This window comes from Nothobranchius furzeri, chromosome 4 (assembly GCF_043380555.1).
Source record: "Nothobranchius furzeri strain GRZ-AD chromosome 4, NfurGRZ-RIMD1, whole genome shotgun sequence".
Taxonomy (NCBI): domain Eukaryota; kingdom Metazoa; phylum Chordata; class Actinopteri; order Cyprinodontiformes; family Nothobranchiidae; genus Nothobranchius; species Nothobranchius furzeri.
Genome location: NC_091744.1, coordinates 83715184 through 83738840, shown reverse-complemented (window position 1 = coordinate 83738840; position 23657 = coordinate 83715184). Strand labels below are relative to the sequence as shown.

General features: G+C 42.8%; 1 protein-coding gene and 1 long non-coding RNA gene across 3 annotated transcripts in view; one reads left to right on the top strand and one right to left on the bottom strand.

Annotated features, from left to right (window-relative positions):
- LOC107389208 (uncharacterized) overlaps positions 1-23657 on the bottom strand; it is a 64190-nt gene that overhangs the window by 10326 nt on the left and 30207 nt on the right. The window lies entirely within an intron of this gene.
- Positions 1305-23657, top strand: part of far1 (fatty acyl CoA reductase 1) — a 42305-nt gene continuing 19952 nt past the window's right edge. For both annotated transcript variants that reach the window (XM_015965225.3, XM_015965224.3), the window contains exons 1-3: positions 1305-1437; positions 14005-14121; positions 15079-15195. In XM_015965225.3, the coding sequence (XP_015820711.3) occupies positions 14050-14121; positions 15079-15195 (189 nt within the window). In that variant the 5' untranslated portion in view covers positions 1305-1437; positions 14005-14049. The remainder of the gene's footprint in view (positions 1438-14004; positions 14122-15078; positions 15196-23657) is intronic.

Genomic DNA, 23657 nt, shown 5'->3' with positions numbered 1-23657 from the left:
AAAATGATTAAAAATGTATTTAAAATGAGCAAAAAATTGACAATTGTGATAAAAAATGTAAAGAAAGAGAGAGAGAGTGACTAGGAAAGAGAGAAATCAGTGGATCCTGGAATAGGTGGGGAGAGCAGAACAAGGAGAGTGTGATGAAGATCCCACCAAAACCAGCTTGAACAGGTGAGTTTCAGCTGTTTTTTAAAGGAGACCACTGAGTCCACTGATCTCAGGCTCAGGGGGAGAGAGTTCCAGAGTCTGGGGGCCACAGCAGCAAATGATCTGTCACCTTTGACCTTTAGCCTGGTGCTGCACAACCAGTAGGCTTTGGTCACTGGACCTCAGGGACCTGCTGGGGGTGTAGGGACTAAGAATATCACCAATGTAAGATGGTGTTTGTCCATGTAAGGCCCTATAGACCAGAACCAGGATCGTGAAACGAACCCTGAAGTTGACTGGCAGCCAATGACACGCTGTTCCTCCACATCAAGAGGTGCCAGTTGAGACGGCTTGGGCATCTTGTTAGGATGCCTCCCTGGTGAGGTTTTCCGACCACGTCCATCCAGGAGAAGACCTAAAAGAAGACCCAAGACAGCCTGGAGGGACTATGTCTCTCACCTGGCCAGGGAACGCCTTAGGATTCCCCCGGAGGAGCTGGCCCAAGTGGCTGGGGAGAAGGAAGCCCAGGCGTTTCGACTTAGGCTGTTGCTGCTTCCGCGACCCAACCACGGATAGGCGGAAGAGAATGGATGGATTATAAATCCCAGTAGCTTTGTGGATATTTTGCAGAAAGAGCAACAGGCTAGTGTCTTAAAACTGTAAAACAGCACAGCCTCAGGTTAGACTCTCCCACGGGGACCAGGGGTGTTGCTGCTGCATTAAAAGTAGGATAACAACAAAACCTCCATAAGGTGGTGTACATTCTATGAGCATTATTATACAAGTAAAAATTTGTATTGAATTAAATCAACCAGGAAGAGTAGCTGTACAAGTTACAGCTAATGGGGATCGGAATAAATGAGAAAGTGAAAAACGGATGTTTTGATGGAAAGATCTAGCCTGGCAAGCCGGAATAAATTAATATATAATTTACTTTGCAAAGCAAGAAGTCTAGTTCACTAGGCTAGTATTTCCCCTCTAAGATCGTATATTATACTTTCTGCACAGGAGGCTCAGTCGTTCATGTTTCTTGTTTGGGGCTAAAATCCTTGACCGGAAGTTGAGTGTAAGAACGTGAGTAACAAACGACAGAGTGAGACCTCTTCTCTCCGTGTCTATCTTTGGTGGAGAACGCTGCCTGCTGACGTCACGGTGGATTATTTAGACAGCCCGCTTCCTGTTGAGAGGCTCCACTCCTCCGGTCGCCTGTAGAGGTGCACGCCGCCCCTCCGCGGAGAGCTCCCCCACACTCCCAACCTCAGCCCGGAGAACACGTCGATCTTTCCGGTACGTACTTGCCTTTTATCTCGCCTCTAAGAGCCGCGCGGGCCCTTCAGCTGGAGCTCTCGCAGCCGGGTTTCAAAGCCCGGCGGGCGGCTGCTCGGGAAGGGGATGCGTGAGAAGAGGAAGGGGTGGCCGAAGCGCCACGCTTTGGAAGGAAATACGCAAATATGTAGACCGAGCTAGACTTTGTTGGTCGTAAAAACACGTCACGTAATCCAGCGGTCACAGATGTGCGTCCCCGGCTTCAGTTGAACATAGAATATCTGCTAAATCCTCCACTTTGAACCTCTTAAATGGGCCTTTTTGCAGCACGTGAGGCTCTTTTCAAGAAGTGACACGGATTGGATTATTTTAATTTCCCCCTCCAGGTTTCGCAGTAATCAGATTACAGGCTGTGAAAGCCACTCTGGCCCGTGTGGGTGAGATGACCGCCCGCTGCGCTAATGGACAGCGGGTGGTTCGTGATCATGATGCTGGGCTGATGTGTGCCTAACGACAACCACGAGATCCGCTGCCCTTCATCAGCACGTCGGCCTCTGCTTTCAGCCACAGCTGACTCTGTTGAAACGCCCTTATTTAATTCATGTTTGATCGTTACTACTTCCACAAGTCACTGTTCGACTGGAAGAGGATTTATTGGCGCTGATCCAAGATCCAGAAACGATAAATGTGGAATTCCATCCGGAAGTTTAAGATGTCTGAGATGAGCAACAGGCTGACTTCTTTGCACCATGAAGACAATAAAAATATAATCTGGACTTAAAGCTACTTGAATTATAGCTGTAAACTTTATAAATCTGGTTCTGGTTGGTGTATAAATACACTGTTGCCAAGCAACAGTTAAAGTAAAGGGATCAGGGATGTTCCAGCAACAACAGGTCTTCCGTGTGGAGGTTTTATGGTCAGCTTCACTTTCAAGTTCATCTGCAATTTGAATTTAAGTTCTTGGAGAAATATTGGAATCGGTAGAGATCGGCCTTGGCCTTCAAACTCATGATCTCTAACCAGAGACTTGCTTAAATGTCACTATTGATGGACCCAAAGCAAGGCAGCTTTGTTCGTGTAGCACTGTCGGAGTGTGCATCCGTTATCGGGTATAGCACGAACTAGGGCTGGGGGTAAACAATTATTTTTTAAATGATTATTCTGACGATTATTTTATCGATTAGTCGACTATTCTAATGACTATTTAGACGATTAATCTAATGATTATTATTGCACAATTAATAAAAACAAGAAAATCTAAAAATCTTCCAAAAAATTGATAAATTATTACTGTAAGAGAATAAACACTACAGGCCTTCCATTTTGTATAACACTGCTTTTATTGTGTTGGTTGGTTATGTTCTGGTGACGTGTAGAACTTGGGAGTGCAGGCTGCTGCCTGAGAGGTGGTTGGAGACGGAGTGTCTCCATGCTGCTTTGTTTTGGTCACTTATGTGCATGAGGCGAGTGGTGTTACAACTCTTCCTGGGGAGTTTGGCTCGTGTGCAAAAAGGAAGGGACAACAACTGGATTTAAAAGTTAAAATGATGATCAGGTTTATTTACAACTACAAAAAAGCATAAATCTTTCCATCCACAGGTTGGGAATAATAAACTAATTCTGCCTGAGGGGAATTAAAACAAAAGTACAAATAACTAGGGATGTCCCACTGGGCAAAGACTACTGGGTTCTGGACCAAAATAAGGATCTCCAAAGGTCCAAACTCTAAACTGGGCGGTTAAACCAAACTCAAGATGATATTTTAAACTAAACCGAAAACCCACGACACTCTAAATGTAATAAAAGGGAGATCTGCACCACAAAAAAGATGAACTCTAAACCAAAACGTAACAGCTTATCCAAACGCAAGAAGCTGTTAGCGAAGATGCTAACAGTAGCTTTACCAACGTTAAGTTCAAGTTACCAAGTTTAAATAAACCAAAATCACCCAGCAGCAAACAGACCAGCACGGGGGAAAGACTGCTACCACCAAAACAGCTCTCCCAGTGTCTGAAAGAAGCTCATTTATGAAGGGAGAAACGCTCCCGGTGATTTTCTACATCTGCGGTAGAGACGAAGCAGCACATCTGACCCCGGAAGTTGTTGTCCGTTGCTAGGAGACGAAGGCGGGCAAAACAGGAAAGGAATCTAGTAGTGGACGGACGTTGTTCCGGGTCTTCGGTATTTGGCGGAGATGATAGTGAAGGTGGAGAAGAGGGCGAGCTAGAGGAAAAACAGGCAGATTCCTCCTATTTACAAACTCCTGAGGATGCAACAAGTGGGCGCGGTGCGTCGACTACCGGATCTGACGTCGACTAATTTTTAGAATCGAGCCGTCGACGCTTCGCTACAGCTCTAGCACGAACTCTCAAGTCAACGTCGCAGCACAATTAAGACACAAATTCAGATGTAAGAATCAGTAACCGGGTAAAGGCTGAGCAGTTACAGTACAGAAGGTGCAGCAGATGAAACATTAATTCAAAGGCTGATGAATACATGAAAGTTACTAGAGTCGGGGCACGTTTGAGGTGACCTAGACCGCTACTTTCTGGACTGATCTGCTCATGATGAGTGACCTGGTGGCATTCCTCACGTGGGTGATTTGACCTGGCGTGCAAGTCGGCTCCTGCCGCCTGGAGATGCATGTTGTCACATCAACCTTGGGCAGGATGTTGACATTACTGACTAAAACAAGCAGGCTGTTGCACACAAACCAGTTGCTGCTTGACATTTTTGTTTTTGCATGATTGCATGTCAACGTCCGAAGAATGGGAAGTCATTCCTGGCATCGGAAACTTCCTGTTCAGATTGCAAATATCATCTGAAATGATGGGGTTTGTGGTTTTTCTGGGTTGAACTAAAACAGAAAACCAGTTCCGTGATGTTTCACCTCTGTGATCTGACATGAACAGCTTCTCGGAGACCTTCCGTCTATTTACAAACCCAGCCGACTCCACAGGTGCCAGATTTAAGCATTATACCACATAACCTCAATTATTCCGGGTGAGGCATCCGGCATCGACTTGCTGCAGGCCTGTCTGACTGGAAGCTACAGCAGCTCTTTCACCGACACTTGATCAGAAGACCCACACAGTTCTAGCTGGCCGTAGCCAGAGATAGTAGTTATGCAGTTTCTAACGGTCACCTCGTTTGTACAGGAGATGCTGCTTTGAATGATCTTTTGCTCACCAGTTCAGCTTCCCAGGTCTGTTTAGTTTGCAGCACTGTGTGCAACATGACTTCCTGAAGTTTTATTGATTCCTGTTCGATCTGACTGTAAGTTGTTATATGACTTTAAAGGGTCCGTGTTCTATGGATCGAGATTTTAGTGATTAAACACACAAAACTTAACGTCAACCCTTTAAGATCCTACAGAGTCCATTCTAACAAGACAACGCCCACCGGTTGTTAGGAAGTCTCTTGCATCTCGCTGTTCCTCTTGTGGCGTCTGCAAGACTGTTTGTTCTGAAGCTTTCACACAAGTTGGCCCAAATAATCAAATTTTTAGTTGTGTTTTTAATTTCCTGTGACCTGAACCAAATGCTACCTGCAGGATAAAAGCTGCATTTGGGTTAAATATGGATGAATGAGCATAATCCTGCAGCTAAAAGTGGAAGTTAACACTTATTGCACAAGTTGAAACTCGATGTTTACATGCTGACTTCACGTTTTTTTTATTTATTTGTTATATCCTGCAAAGCAAATATAAAACATTATTTTCTTTACTTGGAGAAAAGACTTAAAATTGGCCGTTTGTCGTATCTGTAGTGAGTTCAAATGAAACGCGAGAGAAGGTATGAGAGGTAAACGAGGTTCAATGGTTTATTTTAATGACTCTTAATTAAAGGTTGGGTGTGAAGAGGAGTTTTCCCAGCAGGTGCAGTTGCATAACTCAGAGGTTTACTGCGCCACCTGGCAGGAATACTTGTGCATGTTGGGCAATAGTAGCTTTTTTTTTTTTTTTGCCACAAACCATTTTACCACAGATGCAGTCGGACATGTTTGATGGTGAAAGATGTGCTTCACTCATTTTTAGTTCATTTGCAATGGTCTGTAGTAGGAATGAATGTTGGTCAGGCTTTTCTAATCCTAGAGTTTCACCGGCTGTTTTCTACCAGAAGCTAATGCAGGAGATGGGTGTAGAAGACTACTTTATGTTTAGCCTGCATGAAACACTCAGAGTGACCCGTTGGAATCAGAAATAATCATTAAAACAAGGTTTTACAGTGAAAGACCTCTTCTAAACATTCAAAATGTAAATGAACATTTTAAACATCCCAACTTGACCTGTCCAGGAGGATAGCGATGCACCAAATCTGGTTTTAACAGCTGATAAATTTCACCACCTTCATGCATTTCCTGCCTCGGTTTTTAGAATTACATTTCAGGACTACTTGCAGGACAACGTAGCCCAATTGCATCATCGGGCATTTCTTCTCTCCATGAAATTGGTCTCGGACCTGGAACCCAACTCCCCTGGAAGTAGGTCTCTAACGCCCACTTTTTCCTAGTTGTGAGCATAGATCGGCTGATTTCCTGTTGAATAGGAGCTTCGTGTCACAGATGACTGCTTTAAACCTTCACCCGTACCAGAGTGGATATTCTGACTAATTACTTCTGCATTTGGGACAAAACTCCGCCGTTAAAAATCACGATGCCTGTCCACAAAGACTCGCTTCATGGCCATCTCAGGACATGTGTGTTAGGCAACTATTGACTTGTAACAGACTTGGTAGTCTAGTGGTTGGAGTAACTGACTGGAATGCTGTTCTGCACCGGTTTGACTCCCAATCTCAGCACCGACATTTCTTCTTTTTAGCTAAACCTGCCAGAATTATGGTAAATATTAGGACTAATATGTTTTATTTTTACAGCCAGTGTGGTGAGGTGAGCTGAGTGAATCAACTAAAATGCTGCTTAGAAACGACCAAAATCAAAGATCTGAAAAGACCAAGTCACCCCCAAATCAACTTTTTTTTCTGATAGACTATATAAATGTGTGTCTAATCTTGCTGCAGACACGTGAAGTCAATAATTTTGCACTTTAGTGCATTTTTGTTCAAATTTAAATTTTCTGCCTAAAACTCAGTGTTGTGCTGTTTTCAGGTAAAAACTCTGCATTTGAATTTAAAATCTGCAATCGCTATTGGCTAAGAGGTACCCTAGAATGTTAGCCGGTACCATATGATGTCACAATGCCGTTGTGAGCCTGTGTGTGTATTTGTTTGTGGCCCCGCCCTCTCGGTCTGCTATGCAACAGTATTTGTTGCATTTGTCAAACAGGAAGCGGGAGTGGAGTAATACTCTGGTAGGGGGTGACTTGCTCTTTAACTCATTCGCTGCCAGCCATTTCCTGATCGCTAAAGCCCTTCGCTGCCAGCAATTCTCGCCGTTGTCACGGTTTTTTTAAGAGTCACAGAACGTTGCGCGCTAGGATGATGTCAACGCCAAAACAACCAAAACAAAGAGGAGACTCACCTCTTACATCAGGAAGAATCCGCGTGTTTCGAGCGTTATCCGTTCTTTCATAATCTTCGCGCCCCACTTTTTTTTTTTTTTACAGGAACGGCCCAAAACGATCTAACACATGGATTTTCTGCTTCCTGATCGTGTGACGTATGCGGATGAAGACCGGCTTCAAAGCTGAGATGTTTGTTCTCACGGTGCGGGGGCTCGTCCGACGGCCACACAGTAAAAACATGCAAATGACTACTTAAGTCGTCATTGGCAGTGAATGAGTTAGACACAAAATATTTAGCAAAAATAATAAAACTAAAATATAAGAAAATGAAATTAGCTTCAGCTGGCTTCATAAATTACTGCTGACGCTGGGAGTCGAACCGGTGTCCAGACACGGCAAAACAAGATGAAAGGACCGCTGGACCACCAAGGCCAGCACAACAGCAGGCTTGCCCAAGATGCTGTTCTAGGTGTGTTTTGTCGGAGCGGGCGTGGGCGGAGCTTAACTGATGCAGACCGTTTCATTTCCGGATATAAATTCAGGCTTATGAAAACTCGGATTTTAGATAAAATGACATTTCAATAGTGCCAACGGTAATATTTTACCATATATTGTGCCCGCCTTTGCTCTCAAATGGTTAAAATGGCATCTGGCTCATTTTAATCAAAATATCAAGAAGAAAAAATGTTTTTAGAAAGTCTGAAAGATTTTGTTTTCTGTAGAAGGGGAAAAACCCCAAGATGATGTTTGCAGTGTTGCCAACTTAGCAACTTTGTCGCCATTTCTAACGACTTTTCAGATCCCCTTAACGACTTTTTTTTTCTTCAAAAAAGCGCCTAGCAACTAATCTGGCGACATTTCTGACCCCCCTCAGCTACTTTGACTACAACTTTGTAGCCGACTTTACCTGCAGATTAGAGATGCATCTGAAGCGACAGGACCGTCCAGTAGGGATGGGTACCGAATTTGGTACTTTTTAATGTACCGACCGAATTCCATAGTACCGACCGAGCACCGATTCACGTCATTTCAAACGGTGCCTCGTTTCGGTACCCGTCCATCCTAACGAGAACTTGCCAAGACAGCTAAGCATGCGCAGGAGCGTTTTGTCGTCGCTTGCTGTGAGCCAGTTGTAAACAGAGCAGCATGGTAGAAAGAACGCACGCTAAAGCTTGGGTCCACTTCACTAAATGTGATGGGTAACTGGGTGATGATGAAACCAGCGACAACGATCTAAGTGAGACATCCTCATCTTAATCTGCTCCGGTAGGTAAATATAATTAGCTTGATATATTAGCTTCAGTTTCGCTAACGGTGCGTTCACTTTCTCCTCGGAACTCCGAATTTCCGACTAGAAGAACACGAACGCGCTCTAAAGTTTGGCTTCACTTTACTAAATGTGACGGGTGAAGACGAAACCAGTGACGATCTAAGTGTGAGGCATCATTTTAATCTGCTCCAGCAGCTAAATAAACTGTTTAAGATATCGTTAGCTTGATATGTTAGCTTCCATTGCCACCATTGTTGTCAGCTAATGGTGCGTTCGCTTTCTCCTCGGAAATTCTACCTTCCCAGTAGGAAAAATCAAAAGAAAAAGGACGGCAAAAGGAATGAAGATACACAGTAAATTTAGTTCACAGTAAAGATGTTTGCTTCAGTTTAATTATCAGCTTATAAAACTACAAGGACAATGTTAAAATAAAAACAGTTATATGTTATTTATCGTGATATTTATCAAATATGGTTATATATTGAGAAAAATATATATTTAATTATAAAAGAGAATTAAAATAATAAACACTCAAAAGTATCAAATTGGTACCGTTAAGTACCGGTATCGATTCGTAGGTACCGGGAATTGGTACCGAATCGATTCAAATGTCAAAGGTACCCATCCCTACCGTCCAGAGGATCAGAAAGAAAATAATCTGCGCATGTGCGTGCAGCATGATCACGCTACCCCCATTGGCCAATCAAACCTTTTGTGGGTTTTCACAAGTCCATTATTTGAGATAGCCACCAGAGCTACATAAAGGGCAACCGCTCCTTCCGCCATCCTGCCGCTTTTCGGCAGCTGAGCTCGGCTGGCACTGGAAGGCAGCGTCACACTCACACATGGCTTCTCGCACCACTTGTGGTGCATTCAAGGAACATTGGAACTCTATGATGAGTTCAATAACGTAGCACATTTAAAACTTTTATAAAAAACAATAATACTGTAAGACAAACACCTCAGGTCATTGGCAGTTTGCATGTAACGTTTCTGAATACTAAATACGGCCGGCTTCTTTTTACACAAAAGTACTAAAAACAACTAAACCAAACAAAAAAAAAATATATATATATCTTTTAGGTCAATATATAACACTGAATCACAACAGAAGAATACATCTCAAGGCACTTAAACTACAAGAGAAAATTCATTTTATTTCAATCATACATACATTCCTATCAATTTAATATTTTTGTGTTTAAGAGTTCCATTCTCTTCAGACAAAATAGAAATATTCCTTCCATTGTTTTGTGCCATCTTTCCTTGATGTTTTAAAGGCTGCTGTTTTGTATTCTATGGTTTTTTTTTATTTTAATCGTCGTCGTCTTCCTCCGCTTATCCGGGTCCGGGTCGCGGTGGCAGCATCCCATCTAGGGAGCTCCAGACTGTCCTCTCCCCGGCCACCTCCACCAGCTCCTCCGGCAGGACCCCAAGGCGTTCCCGGACCAGATTGGAGATGTAACCTCTCCAACGTGTCCTGGGTCGACCCGGGGGCCTCCTGCCGGCAGGACATGCCCGAAACACCTCCCCAGGGAGGCGTCCAGGAGGCATCCTGACCAGATGCCCAAACCACCTCAACTGGCTCCTTTCGATCCGGAGGAGCAGCGGTTCTACTCCGAGTCCCTCCCGAATGTCCGAGCTCCCCAACCTATCTCTAACCCCTTCTTTCCACGGGAGCCGTCAGCAGCACGTTACTGCAGCAGCACGTCTTGCTCGCGTAAGCTGCTGCTTGGCCCTTCCCACGAGATGCGTAGCAGCAGGGGAGCAGCTGTCACCGACCGAGCACGAAGTCACACGAGTGACTTCGTCAGTAAACACAACAACAAGCAGGAGAAAACTACAACATGGTTTGTGTTTTATGTTCTGTCCATTTTATAATCGCCAATACGGACCTGAAAAACAAAGGAGACCGCTAGCTAGGTGATAACTTCTCACGGGGCCGCACAGTTAGTAACCTTTTTAAAAGTAAAGCAACCGGAAGGCAGTACGTTCTTTATTCTGAAAATCTCGGGAGCTTCTCTCCATTTCCGCGTCAGATTTCCTGTCTTTCTTTCCCCAAAAATGTCGAACTTGACCCGTTTCAGAGGCGTCGCGCGCAGAAAATAGAACCGGCGCGTAAGGGCCGCGACATGCTGCTCCTGAGACGCGGCCGACTCGCGCTGCTGACGGCTCCGGTAGAAAAGGTTCTGTTGACCACAGCGGTTCCTATCAGCAGCTATGACGTGCTGCTGCAGTAACGTGCTGCTGACGGCTCTGGTGGAAAAAAGGGGTAAGGCTGAGCCCGGCCACCCTACGGAGGAAACTCATTTTGGCCGCTTGTATCCGCGATCTCGTTCTTTCGGTCATTACCCAAAGCTCATGACCATAGGTGAGGATTGGGACGTAGATCGACCGGTAAATCGAGAGCCTGGCTTTCTGGCTCAGCTCCCTCTTCACCATGACAGATCAGCTCAGCGTCCGCATTTTATTTTAATAAAATATAAAAAAATTAATTAAATTATTTTTTTAATAAAGTCACGCGGGTTTTATTTGACTTACTCTACAAGACCGGTGACATCATGACTCAAACCAGATGACTCAAACCAGATGACGTCATTGTGTTGTATGTAAATTAGCACGTGACGTCATCTGGCGACATCTAGCGACTTTTGGGGGGAACTTCAGCTACTTTCAGTCAAAAACAGTTGGCAACACTGGATGTTTGTTAAATGAAAAGCATTAATTTCCTCTCTCCTGCAGAAGCGTCGTGAGCGATTTCAACATCTCAACGCCGGCTTTGCACAGCACCGACACTTGTGTGGTTAATTAAGCTCAGGAATGATGCAATAGTGTAGAATTAACATTTTCATTGTTTTTTGTGTCATTTAACCGGGTGTTTATTCACAATGGTGGCCTGGTACTAGTCTTTGCACTTTTCAGTGTTTGAATGTTGAACATGTAATAAGATCTGGACTGTAGTTGTGTACTAGCACGCTTAGCCTGCATGTTTGGGTTAAATGGAGAGGTAGAGGTGATTTAGGAAGCTTTTTAAGCATGTAGACCTGTAGGATCCAGTTAAACCAGTTGTCAGAATGATCTATTATTTGTAAGAAACATCTTTGTTGTCGAGCTGCTGCTCTCGGAGTGTCGGCGGCGTATTGAAGCGTCTCCGTGGCTTGGCCTTGGTCACTTTGGCGCTCAGTTGGATTCAGCCAACTGGCACATGATGAGAAGCAGCAGACAGCTCATCCGCGGCGTCCGCCCGAGCTGGAATCAATCGAGATTTTCCTCGCCTCGTTCCACGAGACTCACAAAGCCCACACAGCCATAGAGCTGTTGTCATAGCAGCACTAAACAGTCGTAACGTCTCCTCGTTCTCTTACAGTTGGTGTTTTTGATCCAGCAACAGAAGCTGTGTGGGACCCCCACAAACTAACCTTGTAGGATTTTTTTCATTTAGGCTTGTTTTATTTTATTTCACGTGTCAGAAAGACACCAAGTTAAAGTTTTATTACACAGTTGCAATGATGAACGAAGTAAGTCGAAATGTAATAAAAATCCACGTTTTTTTTAATGGATAAATGCACCAACTTTAGATTGTCTCTCTTTGGAAATGCTCATTAAGAGCATTCAAGCCTTTTGCCGATGCTCTAAAACCAGTTCAACTCTTAAACCCCCCTTGGACACACCCACTGTCCAGTTGTCGTGCTGCTGAATGTTTACCAACACCCAGTTTGGCTTCATGCAAAGCACAGTAACTGTTTTCACTGTAAACCACATCGACGATAACTCGATAAAAACCTAAAACAGGTCAGTCGGGTGTCAGAAACGTGCTCCAACGGCAACAACGGGGTGATGTAAAACTCTTCATTCTGGTTCAGTCGGATTTGTGCCCAAGTTTAGAGACTCCAGTGAGTTGGTAGTATTTTATTTAATTGGGAGGTAAAACGTTGAACTTGTTGAATGGAGATAAATTTAGTTTATATCTATTTTATTTGGATTGATTCTCCTTTGCTGAAAGAAGAAAAGCAGAATAAAACTTGAATTTGAATACAGGTACTGTTAACCTCCTGAGTTATTTTTACAATTCATAACAAGGACCAATAATGTTCTTAATTATTTTTTCAGCCCTAATTTAAAATCTCACAGCTAGGCTGAATATTTAAAAATCCTTATGAGCATTTAAAGTGGCCATGTCATTAGTCACTTTTTGAAGCTTATGTGATATTGTTTCCTCATTTAAAATACCCCCTAAACTTGTTTGTGGCTGCGTTTCCTGCCTCGGGGGCGGTTTTTCAGATTCTGAGCTGAAACCTACAAACACAAGGATGGAAACGGAGTGCGTCGTCAGGCTCTGCTCCTCCCCTGAAGCTACTCTCTGAGCTGAAACCCACCTCCTCTGGAAGTAGGTCACTAAAGCGTGGTTTATGCTTGACGCGTGTACATGCCGCGCGGGAATGAGAAGAGTGGATGGAACGTGCGTTGGAACTTGCAGCGTTTATGGTTCCTTCTGCGGCTTGACCACCGTGAGCCGATCTTCTCCCAGACTGTAGGGGGCGGCACGAGGCTCTACGGCATGCGTGCAACACTACACCGTAGCAGAAGTAGAAATCGCTGTTAACAACATTCTTTCACTGTGTCCTCGTCTTTTCCGACTGTGACGGCAACTAACAAATTTTGAGGTGGACATGTAATAAATTATTTGTAAATTAAATGTTTTAGTCTAAATTTGTTTCACTCATACCTAAAAATGAATGAAAAAAAAAAGTTAAAAAAATCCTGGTTGAAGATTTCATAATTTATAATGAGAGGTTTAAAATGGCATGATCTGAAACCTTTAAAATGACTTGAACACCTTTTACTTTTTTCTTTTTGCTTTTACTTTTTTCTTTTTGGCAAAGTAAACTCCTAAATGTACCGATCTCTGTGGGATTATTCAGATTGGAGGAGTTGTTTGCTCTTTGGTTGAGAAGTTGTCCCACATTTCAGTAAAACACCAGTTTACACAAGGAAGTCATTCGAGGTAATGATTGGCCGAGTCGATAACCTGTTACCTCAACAATGTTTTCTTTTTAAAAACTAACATAATCGGACTGATAAGTGGACACGAGTGTCGTGTTAGCTTCGACCAGACTGGCTGCAGCTGCTGTTTTCTTCTTTGGCTATTTTTATTATTATTATAAATTCCAACCCTAATAGATGTATGATTATTTTAAAGTTTCCTTATTTACTTTTACAGTCCCAAATAAATGTTCACCCCAGGGTTTCTATTAAATTTGTTTAAAATAATTAAGTCAAACGATAATCATCATTATCATTCTGAATAATTCAGATCAGTAGCAATAATAATAATAATAATAATGATAATAATAATAATAATAGAAAAATAATAATAATAATTAATAATAAAAATTTAATAACAATAATAATAATAATTAATAATAAAAATCATAATGAAAATCATAATAAAAATAATATAAATACATAATATAATAATAATAATAATAATAACAATAACAAAAGTAAATAATAATAATAATAAAAATAAGAAAAGTAAATAATAAGAAAAATAATATAGTAACGACAATAACAATATTAACAATAATAATAATAATGCCATTTGTGAGTACAAGTTCAGAAGATTTATAAAATAAAACCTTGGAGTTTAATGATTCCATCAGATCTTTGGGTCTATATTTTTTATTAATTTGAAAACTATGATTCGTCTTTTTGGTTGATTAAAAAAAGAAACTAAGTAAAATTGAAACAAAAGCCGGTCTGCAAACAATAATAATTTCAGGCTCACTCGCAGCTCTTTAATCAAAAGTGCAGCTCTCAGGTGTTTTTATCTTTCTTTTTTTTTTGTCACTAGGTGGAGTGTCGTCAAGGAACTCGCTGAGTCCGGACTGCAGCCATCATGGTGAACATCCCAGAATATTACGCAGGAAAGAAAGTGCTAATCTCAGGAGCTACAGGCTTCATGGGGAAGGTACGTGGTGCTTTCAGTGGCACGAAGCTCCCAGAATGAAGAAAGAAGCTTCTCCGAAGTCCTTCACGTTAATAATCCCCATCACTCTAGCGTGAAGCGTGAGAAAGAAAGGAATGAGGCTCTGCTGCCCTGGAGGCTTTTCGGTTACTAGACTGGTTGTATCAGTACGGTGACACGTTGGTGGGTGGAGATGCACCAACTCAGAGCCACGTTCACTATAAGTAATTCGCTGGTTTGTTAAGTGTGTAAAGCCATCTCTGGGGTGGGGTTAACTCAGTGTTCAGGTAATTTTATCACATGTCTGCCCAGATGAGTGATAGAGACAGAGAAATGTGCATTTCCATCATTTTTCTACGCATTTAGTTACTAATCCTATTTATTTCACTTCAAATCTGTTTTTTTTTTTTTAACAAACCAGATAATTTTATATAGAAAATGAGTTTTTCTAGACTTTAATCTTGCAGGAATTTATTTTATTAGGAGCATCTTGCGTACAACAGACCCGGTTGGCTTCCCGTTTGAATGTCCGCATTAAAAAGGATAAATAAATGCATAAAATATGAACACCTGGTTCCTACCTGTAGGCTTTCATTATTTATGACTCAATGTTTTAAGAAAATCTACTTAAAATACCTTATGTTAGTAGTTGGAGGAAAACGAGAATAATTCAAGGTCTGTCATTCAGGTCGATTTTGGTCGAATCATGAAAACTGCTTTACCCGACGTCGACGACATTCGACGTACAACTACATCACAATGATGCCAGCATTTATGGCCCTGAGAAAGGTTTACCTCTGTTAATGTAGAAGTTTTACAGTCAGTAGCACCAGGAGTGCGTGTCGGGGATGAGTCCCGGCAACTAACGCTCAATAATTTAGGGCAATATCTGTGAAACTTGTATTGTTTCTGAAGATGAAGAACGACAATAACTTTCATTCCTCTCGTTTCTCTTTCAAGGTTCTGCTGGAGAAGCTGCTGAGGTCCTGCCCAGAGGTCGGAACCGTCTATGTGATGGTCCGGTCAAAGGCTGGGCAGAGCCCTCAGGCCCGTGTTGCTGACATGGTTAACTGCAAGGTGAGAAGTGGGAATTGGCTTTAGTCGGGGGGGGGGGGACGACGACCTGTTGCAACTGCTGTTCGGTTATGTAAACAAAACGAGTTTAGTTCAGTTTTGTTCAGTTTGGTTTCATCGGTTTTAATTAGGTCTTCATGTTCACAAGCCTGTTTCTTCTTTCAAGGCCAGTATAGAAACTAAAATATTCAGTTTGATACCAACTTTCCGAAAGCGCTTTTAGAAGCTGTTTAGCTATTAACTCATTCGCTGCCAGCGTTTCTCACCGTTTTTACAGTTTAAGAGTCGCAGAACGTTGCGCGCTAGGATGATGTCGACGCCAAAACAACCAAAACAAAGCGAAGACTCACCTCTTAGATCAGGAAGAATCTGCGTGTTTCGAGCGTTATCCGTTCTTTCATAATCCGTTGTTGAATTGTGATCGGCAGACGCTTTTCCGGTTCGCGCCTGGATGTTCTGCTTCCTGATCACGTGACGTGTGACGTATGTGGATGAAGATCGGCTTCAGAGCTGAGATGTTTGTTCTCACGGTGCGGGGGCTCGTCCGACGCGCACACAGTAAAAAAAAATGCAAATGACGACTTTTGTCGTCATTGGCAGTGAACGAGTTAAAAGGTGTGGTTGACTGAGAAACCATTTTTAATATTTCTGATTCTAAGGGGTCACTGGGTGTTTCATGCAGGCTGAACATAAAATAGTCTCCTACACCTATCCTGCACTAGCTTCTGATAGAAAATAGACGGTGAAACCCTAGGATTAGAAACACCTCACATATCTATGTCACTCTGTGAATTTGCATTCATGGCCTTGCCCATCTTGGCTCACGCCCGCCCACAGGAAGGTTTTTTTGTGCAACGAGGAGAGGCCCAATCTCAACACTCGCACTTCCACCCTTGCGCCCTTCAATTGCGCAATCCCAACGAGGGGTGCAAGTGTGTAGCGCAGGGGTGGCCAACCCATCGGAGACTAAGAGCCACTTTTTTTACTGTGTTGCAGCTAAGGGCCACAACTGGGCACACTCGAACATCACCCATCCCTTCCTCTCACACACACAGAGAGTGTATGATTGTATTTTAAGGAGGGGATGAAAAATGGTCAAAATAAAGCTAAGGTTAATTGATATCAAGCTTAATGGTGGCACTATTCCTCACGATGGGAAGATTGCATGTTGGCGTGTTCTCCCCGTGCATGTGTGGGTTACCTCCCACATATCAAAAACATGCATATTGGGTTAAAACATGTTGCTTTGGGTTAAAATCTTCGGCTAAACGAATAAGAATTCAAATCAAAGCCCTGATAATCTCATAGTTCTTGTCTCGAAAACGCTATTCCAGACAAAGAACCAAATGTTGGTGAAGATGTGGTTTAATGGGAAGCACATGAAATATCCAACATGCTTCCCATTATAATCCAACAGCTGGGATTTCACATCATTCTGGATTTTAATGTATATAAAATAAAGCTGATAACCCTAACCAAAAAACTTGGACTGAACGACATAATTTTCTAAATCTACAGTAATAAAACTTTATAGAGTTAGATTCAGTAGATTTACTTTAAAACAAAAACACATCTCGGTTTCAGTAATAGAACCAGGAAAGAATGGGAGTAATGGGAATCTAAAGTATGAAGAACTGTGAGGTCTCATGATGGGAATGATGATGGGCTGCTAACCACTTAAACATTCTCCCTCTCCTGGTAACATTTGACTTTCTTTGACATTGAATGTGCTACTACTAGTTTACCTGTTGAATTAATTATAGATTCACTAGTATAAATACTTTGGGTGTAATGGTACGCACAACTCGTATTCGGCTTGGTTCAGTGTTTTGAAGGGCTCGTTTCGATTAATGTTCGACATATTATTATTATATTTATTTATTTAATATCTGAAGCGGCTCCTATAGTGAGCAGAACCAGGTATCATCACGGGCTGCTTATCTAGCATGATGTATTTAATTATTTCACAGGTTATTTGCACCACAGACATGTATATGTAGATGCCCCGTGGACTGGCGCTGTCTATTGGCGCTGCCGTAGTGGCCGACCGCCATTTTACATAGATTAGCCCCCAGTGCATTCATTTCTACTGAGGAAGGTGCTTACCCAACTAAAAAAGATGTTTTATCAAGCTTTGTCACAAAATCAAACACAAGGTACGGTATGACAAATAAAATATAATTAAATAAAAATAAATATTAAATATAAAATCCTATCAGGTAACCTAGAAAAGTCACTAGTAATCCCATGTGATCTGTTTCAGTTGTATGCTGGTTGTTGTAACCGTAGGCTGCACAGAAAGGGGCATAGTTACTCACTCTGCATTGACTTTGAAGAGTGAGGAGACCCATCCAACATGGCAGTGACACTGTTGCAATCTCCAGCAGCCAATGGGGCATCTACGTATTCATGTCTATGATTTGCGCAGCTCACTCTCATACAGACGAGTGTTGTGTTTGACGTGACCTCAGAGTTTCTTCTTTAAAACTCGTATTAAATAACGAGTGTCCTCCGCGCCGTGTTTTTCGTTGTAAGATGAAAACTTAACATCAGTTGCCGCTTCGGAAAGGTTCAACAGACATGTTTGTTTACATGTTTGCTGCTGTGTGCCTGCACACTGTGAGAAGGGAGCGAGAGGCGACACGATGCTCAGAGTCTCTACAGGCTCCTCAGTAGCAGCGACAGTCAACCGGTTTGATCCGCTCTGAAAGACGTTGATCAGAATTTGCAGATCATATTTTTTTAAACAGAGACCGGGCGCGTGCAGCCATCACGAGTCGCTCAATACATCGTCCATGTGGAAACTCGCCGAGGAACTTTTATCCACTGCACTTAAATCACGCAAATGTGTGAAAAATCCATTATTTAACGGAAAAAATAAAGTGAAATGGTTCAAATAACCCCCGTGAACCGTTACACCCCTACTAAATACAAAAAAAGTTGTTAACCATAGGTGCCTGTGTGTGTGTGTGTGCGTGTGTGTCTGTGTGTCTTCTCTATCCCCAGTGAGTCGTGGAGGATGGCTGCTTATACTGAGCCAGGGTCATCTGGAGGTTTCTTCCTGTTAAAAGGGAGTTTTCCTCTCCACTGTCGCTAAATGCTTGCTTAGTATGAGGATTGCTGTAAAGACTCTGACACTAGTCAGTGACTCGACACAACCTGTTGGGTTCCTTATATAGGAAACTTTTTACTGATTGGCTTAATGAGCTGACCTGTATTGGAATGTTTACTGTGTGAAGGTCCTTGAGACGACTCTTGTTGTGTTTTGGCGCTTTATAAATAAACTGAATTGAATTGAGTGGAATTGGGAAGCTGGAGGCAGTGTGATGTCATCAGCATCTATAGCTGGAACTGGGTCACTGGTATTATTGATGTGAGCTGATGGTTGTTAGGGTTTCATGGTAAAGAGTTCTCAGACGAGTTTTCAGCTGGAGGGTTTGTCGTTAACCGTAGAAACTGGATTTATGCAGTTATATTTATGAGGAAAGAAAAGATCTTAAATGGTTTAACATTAAATATATTCCACACTTCATTTTTTTGTTTTTGCTGGAATGCAGAATTAGTTTTTATTTATTTGTATTTTAATGTAATTAAAGCCAATATCCATGGCTGTAATTTAGGTTCTTTTTAAATGTATAACCTATTTTTGGCTGATTAAAGTTGTTTTTGTTGCTTGATTCGAGCGTGAGCCAGTTTGTTTACGATATCTCATGTAAAAGGTCTAGAATATTTCTCATGCTAATAAACAAAGGTGAAAGTGAGTAGTAACTCACTGTTTATACTTGCAGTAGGAAATGTTCCATTATTGGTGATGGAATAATGTCGCTGTGTTTTTGGTATGTAAACTTTTATTACCTCATGAGCTATTTATTGGGTGTACGTTATAATTTTACCTACATGTTTGAAAGCAGCTGGACCTTGTGGATGTAAAACGGTCTCTTTCCGGAGTCTCTCGTCTCGTCTTCCTCCGCTTATCCGGGTCCGGGTCGCGGGGGCAGCATCCCAACTAGGGAGCTCCAGGCCGTCCTCTCCCCGGCCTTGTCCACCAGCTCCTCCGGCAGGACCCCAAGGCGTTCCCGGACCAGATTGGAGATGTAACTTCTCCAACGTGTCCTGGGTCGACCCGGGGGCCTTCTGCCGGCAGGACATGCCCGAAACACCTCCCCAGGGAGGCGTCCAGGAGGCATCCTGACCAGATGCCCAAACCACCTCAACTGGCTCCTTTCGATCCGGAGGAGCAGCGGTTCTACTCCGAGTCCCTCCCGAATGTCCGAGCTCCTCACCCTATCTCTAAGGCTGAGCCCGGCCACCCTACGGAGGAAACTCATTTCGGCCGCTTGTATCCGCGATCTCGTTCTTTCGGTCATTACCCAAAGCTCATGACCATAGGTGAGGATTGGGACGTAGATCGACCGGTAAATCGAGAGCCTGGCTTTCTGGCTCAGCTCCCTCTTCCCCACGACAGATCGGCTCAGCGTCCGCATCACTGCAGACGCCGAACCAATCCGCCTGTCGATCTCCCGATCCCTCCTACCCTCACTCGTGAACAAGACCCCGAGATACTTAAACTCCTCCACTTGAGGTAGGACCTCTCCCCCGACCCGGAGGTGGCAAGCCACCCTTTTCCGGTCGAGAACCATGGTCTCAGATTTGGAGGTGCTGATCCTCATCTTTCCGGAGTATTTCTCTTATCCGATGGCACCATCTAGTGGCTGAAAAGCATATCACACAAATGGTCTCGTGATCCGTTTTTTAAGATGGGGACTTCATGTTTCTTGTTCATAAATGTGCTTCTGTAGCCCTCAAACAGAGCTAAAACACAGTTTTATGAGTATTATTCTCATGTCATGTTGTGTTTTTGTATATTTATATTTTAAAGACTTACTTGTCTGTGAAAAGTTAATCAGCTCTGCATCAGCTGAGGTATTCCTTAAAGATGAAGCGTGTAAGCGGTAGTCCAACGCTATTGGTTAGTTCTGGTCGGCGCTCAGTTTCCTATTGGTCAGAGCTCTGTGGGGCAGGGGGCGTGCTTAGCAAAATAAAGGCGTGTTGCTTACATTATATCACAGTACATGATAAGATAATCACTTTTATGGATTTCTGAAAAATCATACATAATTTCTCAAAGGGGAAAACTCCGGAAAGCTACTTCATTTGCAGGCTCATCATGAAAATAGTCTCCTACACCTATCTCCTGCATTAACTTCGGATAGAAAACAGACGGTGAAACTCTGGGATTAGAAAAGCCTGACAGAGCTACATCACACTGTCGCCAACATTCATGGACCCGGCTGTTGTTGGTTTGAAAACTCCTCCAGGCTTGTGTTATTTGTGGAGATAAAACATCAACATTGCAGAGCAAACGGTCAGTGGTAGAGTCGTGTTGCTGTTAGCCAATCAGAGGAGAGATGTCCACATGTCAGGAAATAAGTCTCCAAATCCTGCCATGTTCTGCCACTTTCCTCTCCAGCTGAGTTTTCCATCCTCAAACAGCTGCACTGGAGCTTTTGCCCCCAGAGAATGACTTACACGGCATTCATTCCCCCTAGAAACCACTGCAAGTTTATTAAAGTAAAGCCGGGCGTACACTGTGCGACTTTTTCACTTTTTTGAGCCGATTTTCCACTCGTGCGAGATTCCACGAGATCGGGGCGAGTTTTGCGCCAAGCGTCGTGTAGTGTACAGGGGGTTACGAGAGGCGATTAACACCACGTGACCAGCTACCGATCAGCAATTGTGAGCTCGCACGGACTTCTGGCGTGTTTGATATTTTGCTCGTCCCTCGTGAGGGTATCGCACTGTTGAAGCGGCGCTGCTAGCAGCTGCGACCCAAAATGTATCAGAACCGCTCACGGCACATGCGCAATCCTGCATCAACACCGCTCGCCCGCTATTTCCCTAATAACACACGTTGTTCATTTTTATTTCTACACGTCTTTTTACTTAAAGATTGTCAAGAAAGCGTGTTTGTCGTGTTCATGTCAAATTAAACTGATCACAAAACACAGATTTCTTTCTTTATTTCATTTTCCTCATCCAGCCCCCATAAATCCCTGTGTGTCCTCCTGCAGCACTCCCGAAGGACAACAGGCAAGACAAAAAAGTCTGACGTGTTTTGTAAAAACTGCTATTTTTAGCATATTTTTAGGTCCGACGTGTTGCTACCAGACGTACAGTGTGAGCAGTCAGGTCGCATGCGATAACTGGGTCGTACAGTGTGAGCGCCTGACTCGTGAGAGCTGCCCTGCGAGGAAGTCGTACAGTTTGAGCTGAAGCTGAGTGCTACGAGTGAAAAAGTTGCACAGTGTCCGCCCGTCTTAACAGTGAGCAGTTTCTTTCTTTGTTTCCGGTCGTAAACATCCCTGCTGTAGCTAGCGCCAACAACGAGCTAACACTAACATGAGCAGTGTTGGGCAAGTTACTTCAAAACTGTAATGCATTATTTATTACTTGTTACCCTCATTTTAAAGTAATTGATTACATTACAATATTACTGATTTTAAAATGTAAGGCATTACACTACTTTTGCATTACTTTAAGTTACTTCACCCAAACAACTTCAATATGAATCTGGTCACGTGACGCTCAGTGAGCTCATGACATATATGTGGAAGGTGATGTGGTGTCTGAGCTAGGGTTGCTGTTAAAAACAGTCAGATATAATAACAGTGCTTTAAAATGATTGTTTATTAAATAAAAGCAACAACAATCTGTACTCTCAGCACGCTGCCATCTTAGATTAACTGATCAGGGAGTGAGGTGGTGGGGGCTCCAAGCCTATATTTGCCCTCGTCCCCAAACGCCTTGATACGGCCCTGGATGTGGGACTGACTTCTGGGGTGATCTGAATCTATCACATGTATAAATATTAAATGCTTATATATTATTGCTTTTCACTGGTAAACATGTGTATTGGGGATAAATCTACCTACTTTTTTCTTTTCAAGCACTTTGTTTTGTTTTCTTGATTTTATTTGAATCATTTCCGGCCCTTTCAGATTTATCTGCTTGTAAAAGTTCGTTCTGAAAACTCACCTGTTCAAAGTGGCTTTTGTATGACCTTCTTCACCACTCTCTTTATTCTGCTCTCCCCACCTATTCCACCTTCCTCAGGATCCACTGATTTCCCTCTTTCCTGTTCACTCTCTCTCTTTCTTAAAATTTTTTAAAATCACAATTGTCAATTTTTTGCTCAATTTAAATATATTTTTAAACATTTTCTAAATTCTTTTTTATATTTTTACATTTTTTGTTTTTGTGAAGCGCCTCGTGATTTTTATCTTGAGTGGCGCTATAGAAATGATATTTTCTTCTTCATAATTGGCATGACTACAGATCAGACGTTGGTACGTCGCATATGTGACATCACCACAGACTCTCCTCTCCCCTAGCGTAGCTGCTCCTTACCACATGACCAGATTTATGGTGGTTCTTTCCTCCTGAAAGAAGGATTTGAAGTTCACTAAACTTACAGCCATCCTTCTGTTTTTCTACGTGTCCGGTTCGATGACACTTCTTTCATGAAGTGCATTTGTAGACATTTTCACACAAAACCTAAAATAGCGTTTCCCCCGTTGGAAAATAAGCACGTTCTCGGTATCAAAATGCATCTATAAATTCACAGATATCATATGTGAAATATGTGGGCTGCATGGTGGCGCAGTTGTTTGCACTGTAGCCGCAGCAAGAAGGTTGCACGTTCGAAACTCTGCTGCGGTCTTTCTGCGTGGAGTTGCATGTTCTCCCCATGCATGCTTGGGTTTCCTCCTAGGTTGAAAATTGTACGTCGCTTTGGATAAAAGTGTCTGCCAAATAAATAAACTTAAATCCGTAGCACATAACAAGCAAAGTTAGAAAACTACGTTTTTTGCCCGGTTGACTTGCATTAACTCATGACGACAAAAGTTGTCATTTGCATTTTTTTTACTGTGTGGGCGTCGGACGAGCCCCCGCACCGTGAGAACAATCATTTCGGCTCTAAAGCCGATCTTCATCCACATACGTCGCACGTCACGTGATCAGGAAGCAGAACATCCATGTGTTAGGAGATTGTTTTGGGCCACTGCTGTTTAAAAAAAAAAAAAAAAAAGTGAGGTGTGAACCGGAAAAGCTTCTGCCGATCGCAGTTCAACAACGGATTAAGAAAGAACGGATAACGCTCGAAACGCGCGGATTCTTCCTGATGTAAGAGGTGAGTCTCCGCTTTGTTTTGGTTGTTTTGGCGTCGACATCATCCTACCGCGCAACGTTCTGTCACTCTTAAAAAAACAGTAAAAACTGTGAGAAACGACTGGCAGCGAATTAGTTAATTTTTTCATTCTTCCGAAAGTAGATGGGCGTGACTTGGGCTCCCTACCTGCTCAGCTTTTGGTCAGCAGAGGGCTCTAGAGTGGTGTCAAATATGAAACTGGTCAAGCTGCTAACCCAGCAATCACTGAGATCAATATTAAATGATAAAATAATTG